This window comes from Neomonachus schauinslandi, chromosome 13, assembly GCF_002201575.2.
Source record: "Neomonachus schauinslandi chromosome 13, ASM220157v2, whole genome shotgun sequence".
Taxonomy (NCBI): Eukaryota; Metazoa; Chordata; class Mammalia; order Carnivora; family Phocidae; genus Neomonachus; species Neomonachus schauinslandi.
This window is the reverse complement of record NC_058415.1, coordinates 40747929-40759353: the sequence shown is the minus strand read 5'-3', so window position 1 is coordinate 40759353 and position 11425 is coordinate 40747929. Positions and strand designations below refer to the sequence as shown.

The 11425-nt window shown below is 39.8% G+C and overlaps 1 protein-coding gene across 1 annotated transcript in view; it reads left to right on the top strand.

The window, feature by feature from the left end:
- The window catches only part of TTC39B (tetratricopeptide repeat domain 39B), a 120573-nt gene extending 109540 nt beyond the window's left edge, over positions 1–11033 (top strand). The window contains exons 18-20 of the mRNA XM_044920305.1: positions 3673–3790; positions 5447–5563; positions 8694–11033. Of these exons, the coding sequence (XP_044776240.1) occupies positions 3673–3790; positions 5447–5563; positions 8694–8784 (326 nt within the window). The 3' untranslated portion in view covers positions 8785–11033. The remainder of the gene's footprint in view (positions 1–3672; positions 3791–5446; positions 5564–8693) is intronic.
- Positions 11034–11425: the final 392 nt, after the last annotated feature.

The following is an 11425-nucleotide window of genomic DNA, read 5'->3' as shown; positions in this document are numbered from 1 at the left end:
AGCCCTTTTTTTTTTTTTTTTAAAGATTTTATTTATTTATTTGACAGAGAGAGACACAGCGAGAGAGGGAACACAAGCAGGGGGAGCGGGAGAGGGAGAAGCAGGCTTCCCGCGGAGCAGGGAGCCCGATGCGGGGCTCGATCCCAGGACCCTGGGATCATGACCTGAGCCGAAGGCAGACGCTTAACGACTGAGCCACCCAGGCGCCCCTCTTTGTGTTTTTTTCTACAAATGTAAGGGCTTTGGCTCAGTTGAATAAATTCTGACATTTGAATGTCTATCCTTTGTAGTACAGACTAATATTTACCACCAGAGAGCGGGGCCTTTGTATATTAAGAAGTCCTGAGGGACCATTGGATTGTTCTCTATTTGAGCAGGATCTTCAGCCTTTACCTCAAAGTTTATTTTGTCCCATTATTGGTTGGGGGAAAAATGTAAAGGAGTAATATATGTGTCTGACTAAGTATGTACAGTGCAATAGAGGCTTGAAAAACCAGACTGCTCTCTCCATTCATTCCTTGTTCTTTTAATGATCTATTGAGATGATCGGCTTAGAGATGTTTAAGGAGGGCTGGGGAAAGCTCAGACAGATGCACTCTACTTTGTACGATTCTGTTTTTGTATGTGTTCCCTCTGGGTAAAAAAAAAATAATAAAAGTTTTCTTTCCTAAAGATTTTGTACACAAAATTTAGATAATCTCTTCCAGGTCCATTATTTTATGCAGGAAAATTACCAGAGTTCCATCTCTGCTCCCTCGCTCCTCTCAGTAATGACCTTTTAGTAATTAAGCTCTTATCTTTCAGAGCAAGGGGGAAAAAAAAATCCAAAACTGAAAAAATGAAGTGAAGTTGTAAACCCGAGGTGACTCCAGCCTCCACCCCCTTTCTCCCCAGTATTGGGAATTGAACATGTTTTTGCTTTTCCCCTTGGCAAGTGTCTCTAAAGTAAAAGAGGGTGGAAGATACAGTTGGTGTTTTACTTTGACAGTGTGATTATGAAAGGCCCGTTCGGGATACAAAGGGAAGGATACAGTTTAATAAGTGAAGAACACTTGGTGTAATATGCCTGGAGTCAGTGTCTGCCACTAATTCCATTAGTATTCCATTAGTGTTCCATTTGAAATCTAACTAAACTCAACATGGAGCCGGAAGTTGGTACAGTAGTTCTTCTCTGACTCTGTTGCAGTTAATTTGCTTTGTGAAATTATATAGCAAACATAATCAGGGTTACATAAAAGGGAAAATGCTACTTTACGGCTTTTCACTTTCTAAATCTGTTTTTGAATTTTTCCTTTGGTGCATTTCAGCTAGTTTCTAAGAAGTTCAGTGTGGATATTTTTGTAGGTTGGGCTTCAAACTTTCTTTTTCCTCAGCCTACCCTCTGTTTTATTAAGTTAAGCAGATCTTTTTTTAAAAAATTTTTTATTGTTATGTTAATCACCATACATTATATCATTAGTTTTTGAGTTAGATCATTTATATTCAGTTCCAACAAGAATACAGCATTGACAGCATCATTAGTTTTTGATGTAGTGTTCCATGATTCATTGTTTGCGTATAACACCCAGTGCTCCATGCAGAACGTGCCCTCTTCAATACCCATCACCAGGCTAACCCATCCTCCCACCCCCCTCCCCTCTAGAACCCTCAGTTTGTTTTTCAAAGTCCATCGTCTCTCATGGTTCATCTCCCCCTCCGATTTCCCCCCCTTCATTCTTCCCCTCCTGCTATCTTCTTCTTTTTTTTTTTCTTAACATATATTGCATTATTTGTTTCAGAGGTACAGATCTGAGATTAAACAGTCTTGCACAATTCACAGCAAGTTAAGCAGATCTTTTGTGATGAAAATGTGCTTTGGCAGCATTGTTGTATAATCTTCTTGGAATGTAAAATGGAAATTGTGTGTTGAAACGTTCATCTGTGAACTCACCCATGAGGTTGAGAATCATGATAAAGCATTCAGATTTTAAGGGAATATAATCATCTGACAGAGAGTACTCTGTGGTCTGAGGAAATAATGGTTTTGCTAAGGTTTGGAGGAAGGTGGTATCTTCGGACCCATTTTCCATATCCTTAACTTATGATCTAATAAAAGCTAAGTGCAGCTTTAGTGGTACTTTAATTTTCCATAGTGTTATGTCTGTTCTCAGCAAAACCATCATGCACTGAGCACCAGAATTTCATGCTAAGACAAACTGTCATAAAATGCTAATACAGAACTCAATAGAATGCACAAAAATGATACTAAAAACTAGCATCCAGTTTGGACCCTAAGGGTTTTGTTCTAGGCCTGGAAAGATATTGCTTCTTATATATGTATTTCAGTGAGCATCCAAGATTAGAAACATACAGATATGTTTGTGTGTGTGGTGTGTGTGTGTGTGTGTGTGTGTGTGTGTGTGTGTGTGTGTGTGTGGCCGAGGGGGTGGGGAGGAGCTGAAAAATGGTCCTTAAGTAACAGGAATATCAACTTGATGTTGATATCTGTGATTCTTCTTGGTGAATGAACTATCAGAGCTTGGAAGTGAGAGGTGAATATCAGCTGTTTTTAGCGCCTAGAAGTAAAGCGACCCCCTTCCAGTTGGTTAAGTAGCATCATTAACCTCCCATAAACAAGCAGTTTCCTAACTCAAAACACCAGCATGTGTTAATGGTGATCTCTGAGGTTTGTACTGAAAGCAGGGGAATCTCAATGTGAGGACTCCCAGGCCTCAGTGGTTCGGTTTCCTACCTGTCCCATCCCTGTATTTTCACAGCCTGAAATGTATAAATTATCAGTCTGTCTTGGGAATGACTAAGTTGCAGTCACTTGAGAAAGCTCCCCAATTCAAAAGTGTTAGATGTGAAGTGTCTACCTTTGTCAGGTTGGTGTCACACGGGATATGGTTCCTTTTGTTTAATATTCTACAGCCTTGGGCTATAGAAGGCAGAGTCATTTTCAAAAGGGAAAACGTGGTGAAAGAAAACCCTTTACGTTAGCCTCCAGCACTTGCAAGTTCGTGAGGGTTTTGCGTAACTTGCATGTACTTGGGAACCATTTTGTCTGATTTTATGACAGAATTTCCCCCCCAAAGAACAAAACCTGGGAGAATTGGTAAGTTGTTAACAGAATGGTCTGGAGAGGGTATTCTACTTCCTGAATTTTTAATGGGTAGGAAGCCATCTGCTTCTCCATATGGAAGTGTTATCCTCCCCTGCGTGAAGCCTGCACAGTTAGAAATCAGAGCCACAGGGGGAGGCAGCCTTCTTGCTCCTCACTGCTTGACCTTTTATAGAATTAATACAGCTCTTACTTTATTTAGAGTTCAGATTTCCTATTGTTACACTAAGGCCACCTAACTCAGAGAATGAGCACTGAGCACCTGAAGAAAGATTTTCAAGTGGATAGATGTTCAAGTTTTATTTCAGTAAAGTGGTGTATTAAGGTAGTAAGCTGCCTCTTCTTTTAATTTAAAATATTTTCATTGTGTTTTATTAAGAGAAGCATAACAAATGCTAGAAATATTTTCCTTACTTTTCAGTGATCCCCCCGAAACCTCGTAGCTATTCGTTTTCCCTCTTCCTTGGGGTTTTATTTGTTTCTTTAATTTATTTATCTTATTTTTTATTTTTCCTTGGGATGTTAAAAAGTGGTTTTCCTTTTGTGTGTGCTTTCTGTTTGTTTGGCTTTAGACATAAGCGACTACTCCGTGGACGACGACTGCTTAGTGAAGCTGCTGAAGGGCTGTTGCCTGAAGAACCTACAGCGGCCCCTGCAGGCCGAACTGTGCTTCAATCACGTCATCCAAAGGTACAGACAAACTAGGAGGCCGAGCGGAGTGCAGATTGCGGTTTCCAGGGAATTGCTGGGAGAGAGTGACGTGCTCTCCCGCTGCGAGTGTTCGCTGTTACCAGGAAGAGAATCCAGTAGTGCTCTCTTTGTCCTTTGAGAGCAGACTTGGAGCCTAAGTAGAACATGGCTTTATGCATTTCTACTTGGGGTTGAAGGGGAGCACTAAGTTCCATGAAAACTAAACCCTAGCTTAGGTGAGAATGTCAGAGGACTGGTGAGGACTGGTGTCCTTATAAACAGGAAAGGGACCATGTCTTTTTCCCAAATAAGTAATCTACTGTTTTTAGTAAACATGTTAAAGAAGTAGCCATTGATAAAAAAAAAAAATAATTAAAAAAAAAAGTATCCATTGAATTCAATTTTACTGGTGTTTCTGGAAGGATCAGAGGATGACCCATTTGAGCTATGTGTCGAATCTACAGTGAATTGTTTGCTCATGTGTTTTGTAATTTTGGATCGTGAGCTCCCCTTCAGTGGGGTTTTATCTTGAGACACCTATGAGGCTAGGATGGAAGAAGAGTCTCTAAAGTGATTTTGATTTTATTTCTGCCAGGTGCCCCCAAAACTTTTTCAGCCCAGGCCCACTTTCATGTTAATGCCATTGCCTAGAGGTTCTTGGATCCTTTGGGCCACGTAAACTTGAATTGCAAATTCATGTGAGGACAAGCCTATTGGTTATTAATTTCCCATGGAATGTGTTTTTTCCTTCCAACCTGGATGCAGGCCGAGGTGCCAAGTGCCCTTGGCTTCCTCCTATGCCAGGGAATGGGTTTTTCTAATCTGCCCTTTCTCTGATGGAGAATGGCCCAGCTTTATATAGAGGTCTCAGGCTCTGCTCTTCTGTGGACTCAAGGCCTCATCTGCGTGGACACTGAGATATAAAGCCCTGGTTGATTAAGGCCGAAACAGATCCCAGGACTACTTTGACATCATCCACACACTTAGAGTTCTGGCTTTGTTTTGTTTTCAGTTTGAGAGTTTTTCTTATGTTCTTGTGAGCTTAGTTATGCATTTGGAAGGGCATTACTTATATATATATTTTTTATTGCTTCTTGATGTTTTATGGTCAGATTTCATAATATTGCTGAAAACAGAAGTGTCGACCACTTATTTATTGACTTTTTTTTTTTAGCCTTATAGGACTTAACAATATAAGGTAATACAGTGTTTTTATTTCATAGCCTTGTGCTCGCTTCGGCAGCACATATACTAAAATATTTCTTAGCCTTATAAGACTTAACAATATAAAGTAATACAGTGTTCTTATTTCTAAATGGAGTCATTTCCTGAACACATTCATTTTTTAGGAGGATGACTTTGTCCTTTCCAGGGTTAATCTTTGAAGATCTGCATGCATTCATCTTCCTAAGGGTCATAAACAATGCTCAGTACTGGATTTAGATCAAAGAATAAAATAAAAGATGAATATATTCAAAACAAACTATTTATTGCCATCGTTTATTAGATTCCTTGATTGTATAATGACAGTTCTCTCTGGTAATAGGCTTAGTGCTGCACCTGTTTTCTGAGGAATGGGGAAAGTACATACATTGAAAAAGAATGATTTGTTTCTTGTTCTGTTAAGACTTAATCGCTTTTCTTTCACTCTTTTAGTGAAAAGCTACTGAAGTATGATCACTATCTAGTGCCATTTACTCTGTTTGAGTTGGCCTTTTTGTACAAAAGCCAAGGGGAAATTGACAAGGCCATAAAGACCCTAGAAACTGCAAGGTAAGTGACGATGGCAGCTTTTCCTGCTTGCTATGGAGTCAGGAACATCCACACTAGTGTAACCACAGCAGAAATATTATATACTTAGAAGTTAAAACATGAATGAAAAATTAGTAATAATGTTATGCTCATGACTTTTGCTGTAGTTGTGCTATTTCCAGCCTTTTTAATGCCTGGCCCTGTGACTGTTTACAAGTGTTGTGATTGTGGGCATCTCTATGCCAGACTTCTAACCTATTCTCTTCTGGATTGGGGTTGGCAGATGTTTTCTGTAAAGGGTCAGATAGTAAGTATATTTGGTTTTACAGTATAAGGTCTCATTGCAACTTCTAATTGTATTGAAGCAGCCACAGAAGACAGCTTGTAAATAAATGGGTATATCTGGATTTGGCCATTATTTGGGTCACAGTTTGCTGACCCTTGGTGTCTTCAACCATATCTCTCGTTTCCCTGAAGAGCTGCTGATTGGAAGAAGCCCTCTGGATCTTTCCCTGGCTCTCTTTTCTTTCTGTCTACTGTGGTAATTTCAAAGCATTTTCATTTCTGCTAGACAATGGCTCTCAGACTTGTGATCATGGCTCACTTAAAACCCCGTGGTCTGTTTGCCTTGAATACTTCTTACAGGGAGAAAGAATGACATAATAGCTTTAAGCCATAAATAGCTTAGTGATTCATTGGTTTGTTCATTTACTCAAATTCAGCGAGTATTCACTGAGCACTTATTATTTGCCAGACTCTAGTAAAGGCTCTAGACAGACATCTGTACATAAACAGGCAACGTTTCCTCTTGCTTAGTTAGAGGGAGATGTTGAATAAGCCAACAAGTAGGAAAACCAGCAATGGTATATGCTTTGCTGAGATTTATAGTACGATACAGAGTCCCTGGGTATTACCTTAAATTGAGTTGAGTCTGGAAGGTTTCCTTGAGGAGATGATATTGTAGTTGAGATTTGCATATTTAAAGCCAGTCTTGAGAAGATCAGTCACCAAAAGACTGGGTGGGGAGCATTCCTGGCTGAAGCCACAGCTAGGAAACCTATAAACTGGACGGTTGAGCCACTAGATAGTACATGATGCTCTTTACTGAAATGGGGTATGCTTAGAAGAGCAGGTTCCAGGAAAGGAGAAAACATACTTCTGTTTAGGACCATGGGATTTTGAGGTGCTTGTTGGGTGTCCATGTGGAGATGGACAAAATATACAAGCATGGAGTTCAGTGGAAACATCAAGGCTGAATGTAGAGATTTCAAAGTCACCTGCACAGAGACAGTGATATTTAAAGCCATGATACTTGAAGTGATTCTGGGAAAACAATATAACTAGAGAGAAAGGTTCAGCACAGAGCCTTGGGATATGCCATCATTTTGGACATGAAACAATAAGATTAAGAAGAAGTGGTCAGTGAGTTAGGAAAACATCCGGGAAAGCCAAGTGAACAAAGTGTTTCAAAGAGAAGCGAGCGGTCGTTTGTGAGGATGGCTGCTGAGAGGTCAAGCAAGGTGAGTCCAGAGAAGTGGCTGCTGAACCTGGCAGCATGAAGATCATCAGTGACTTTGACCTGTGAGGGGAGAAAATGGAGTCAGCTACTTCAGGCAACTTTTCAGGATGTTTTGCTGTGAATAAAGCCTAGTAATGGGAAAGAAGCTTTGGGGGCATCACGGAACTGAGAGAGGGTGCTGCTGCTGCTAATTTTTTTAAAGGGTGATACTAGGGGCACCTGGGGGACTCAGTCAGGTGGGCATCTGCCTTTGGCTCAGGTCATGATCCCAGGGTCCTGGGATGGAGCCCCGCATCGGGCTCCGTGCTCCGCGGGGAGCCTGCTTCTCCCTCTCCCTCTGCTGTTCCCCCTGCTTGTGCTCTCTCTCTCTCTCTCTCTCTACAAATAAATAAAAATCTTTAAAAAAAAATAAAGGGTGATATCAGAGTGAGTCACTTTTAAAGCTAATTTTGTTGAGAGTGAGAATGACTCATATTTCAGCTGACATGTATGTATCTTCAAATCTAGCTATTGGAAAATTAGGGACTCTCATTATGTTGTTTGCAGTATTCATTGTTTGGACCTACTTGGTGTTACCTAAGCAATGCACAATAAGACAAATTTATAATGATGAAAATAAAAGATTGGTAATTCACTACTACAAAGGAAGACCACCAGTGATCAAAAGTCACCACTAACTCAAGCCCAGTGCTAATGAGGCCACCATAAACAGACTTCCCAATAATTTCAAGACTTTCAGTTGTCTGCATTTTCCCTTCTTCTGTTGGAGCTTCTCAAAGTTGCCAAAATTAGTGGCCAGGCATTTAGGAAAATACCCAATTACATCCTCTGGTAACCCGTATTGTGAATAGTAACCCTTATCAAGGTTACCGGTGAGCAGCTCTTAGCCCTCTCTAAAATGAAGGGCTGTATGTAGAAGGACAGTATTGCCATGCAAAGGAGTTACAGTTCACCCACGGGCCAAGGTGGTGTGTGAAAGCAGGAGCCCAAAGTCAAAGCCATTCCGCTGTGCCGATCCTTAACAATTCGAGCAGACAGAAGTGAACACGGATGAGCTAAGTAAACGTTTTAACTAATCTGCGGATTTCTATGGCCCCTTTTGACATTGTCCCACAACTGTTGGCCAAACGATTGATATTTGCCTGTGAGAATTGGAGTAAGTAATTTTGGTATCACCACATAATCCTGATTTCTTTGTTGTAGTTGTTTCATCAGGGTTTCAGCGTGATTTCTCTGGGGGGGGTGGGTGGTGATTGATAATGTTCACGTGAAGCTGCCTTAAAATTCCTGGTTTAGAGAAGGAAGTCAACTATTTAGGAATAGTTCACAAAATTTGTTAAACCCTCTTCATAAGCTTCTGGCAGTGTTTGTGAATGGCTTGGTCATTAAATAGGAACTTGCTACTCAAAGTATGACTTTCAAATCACTGCCAGGAAGCTTCTAGAAATAGAGAATATTGCCATCCTCCTTCGCTCACAGGATCGGAATCTACATTTTAACAAGATCTGCTGTTAATGCATATTCACGTTTGGAAGCAAATAAGGAATGAAGATGAGAAGAAGGGGAGGTGGTGATGTTTCCCTTAGATACAAAGGGATTTTGACATTACAATTTCATTGTTATTTTCTTTAGAAACAACTACAAAGATTACTCCATGGAGTCCAGGCTACACTTCCGAATTCAGGCAGCTCTTCACCTCTGGAAAAAAACTTCCTCCGATTGATCAGAACACGAAGGATGGAGTTTCCCCTCAGTTAGCACTGACATATGCTCTAGATTAGACCTTGTATTAAAGTGGGAAAGTGATCTTGTGAATGAGAGACAAAAAACTAATTTTATTGTCAATATTTTTTATCATCTGTATGGTTTACTGTTGGTCTGCATAAATGTTTTTTTTCCTATGAAACAATGTTCAATGTTCAGTACTGTCTAGAAAATTCTTATATTTTGCCTCTCCAAAAAGAATTTCATATTAGATTTGAATTGGAGAGTAAAGAAGTCTTTTAAAGGACTCACAGGTACAATAAAGTCTGATTAGATTATTTATTTTTTTAATGTGGAAATTTATGTTTAAGTAGCAAAGCGCTGATAAGTTGAGCCATTTTTAGATTTGTTGGTCAGAGATATTTTGTTGCCTAGTATTTAAATTTAAGAGGGGAAATAAAAATCACCTACATTCAAAATAGATTAACAATAACCTGAAGTCTCCTGAACAAGACAGGCGTGAATAGGGATAGGATAGTGTCCTTAATGGGTTGAAGGGAACTGTATCTAGAAAAGATGGTGAAATATTAGGTTTTGGGGTTTTTTTATTCTTCATGTAAGTTAAAGGTGGTGACATTTTTGAGCGACTATCCTTTTTTTGAATGTACTTAAATCTATTATAATAACAAAATTCAAAAAACTCTGTCTAAAGGGAAGAAAAAGTCATATTTTAGAAATTATCCTCAACCTTAGCCATGAGAGTCTAAAATACATACGTTGATTATTTTTTCTATAGGAAGCAAAGTTCCTGCTGCTTTAAATGGTATGTAAAATATCAATAATTTTTATACTCATGATGTTGGTGAGTAAGATCTAATTTTCTAATATATCTAGCACTGTGATGGTTCCTTGTAAATATCTGGACCATGCTTTGTCCTTTATCTGGGAAACACAATCAGGGCAGAATGCAGGGGAGAGCCTGGCTCTGGTACTGCTTAGCAGTCACTGGGGTGACCTTTAGGGAGCCCCCTGCTCTCTGCATCAGCATATTTTCCTCATCTGTGAAATGGAAAAAGAACAGATGAATTTTCAAGGTCTCTTTTGGTTTTATAACTGTGAGTCTGTGTATTAGGCATTTTCAGCAAACAGTGTCAAACTGTTTAACTCAAGCTGTTAGCACAAAGTGTGTGTCTTATTCTACAATCATCTCTGTCTACCCCCACTCCGCCCCCCATATGTTGGGGTTAATGACAGGATTGCATCCAGGGCGAGGAAAAATAATTCATGGATCCATAAATCAGGGTGTGGTCCTATTTCTGTTCTATTTTGAAGAGTAACTTATCATGGAAACCTCTGTGGTTTAACAGAACATCCCCAGATTGGGATCTGGAGCCCACCTGTGGTAGTCAGTAGTTCCTTGACATGGATGGAGTAAGTCCTTCATTCTTTCTGTGACTCCATTTCCCCGGGAGGGGGTGCGCGAAAGCAACACAACTGCTTGGTGCTCGTGGCGGCTCAATTAGATGATGCGTAGGATAGCTTTTGGTAAACTGTGAAAGTCTATATGAATATATGAGTTGCCGTAATAATAATGGTTTTTATGCACTGATTACAATACCAACACAAAAATATTGGCTGAGTTTGTGGCCTCTGCTGTAAAATGAAGGAAGTGCAGAAATTCAAACACCTTTAAATTGTGTTTGTCAGTGTTTGTCACTGACAATAACCCAGATTATGAATTTGCTCCTTGCTGTTCATTCCCTGCTACGTGAGTCTGCACCCGGCAGGTATTTTGGTCTTGTTTTCTTTAAGGTGCTAATTCTTGACCAATACTGAAGATACGTTTCCAGTGGAAGATGATTAATACAACTTGAGTCAGAGAACTAGCCCTTCAGAGAGCATGGTGGGAGCTCTCACTATGTGCTATTAATACGAATTACGTAGCTTTATTTTAGGTCCAGGCGAGAGGAAATAAAATGAACTGTTATTACAATATCAGCAATGAAAATATGTTTAATAATTATTTTGTATACAACTTGAGAAATAGGTTATAAATTCCATAGAAGAGCTTTGGTAGCATTACTTTTTTAAAGTATAAATACACCCACGTTGTTTTTGTGAGAAGCTGCAGGTCACAGCGAAAGTCAGTAAAAACTTATCTTTCTGGTATAATTTGAAAACTATATGAGCTATTGCGGTTATTTTTATTTTATTTTAACTCTGCATTACCAAACAAATATAAAAGAAATTCCTGTATCTCATTAAAATTTGTCTTTTATTTTTTTCTTCTATTGTTTTTATTTTTACTTCCTCTTCTTCTTCTTCTTTTTTTTTTTTTATTTGCGAGAGAGAGAATGAGAGACAGAGAGCATGAGAGGGGGGAGGGTCAGAGGGAGAAGCAGACTCCCTGCCGAGCAGGGAGCCCGATGCGGGACTTGATCCTGGGACTCCAGGATCATGACCTGAGCCGAAGGCAGTCGCTTAACCGACTGAGCCACCCAGGCGCCCCTTCCTCTTCTTCTTATTTAAGTTCAAATAACCAACATATAGAATATCATTAGCTTCAGATGTAGTTCAGTAATTTATCAGTTGCATATAACACCCAGTGCTCATCACCTTAATGCCAGTCACCCAGTTACCCCATCCCCTCACCTTCCTCC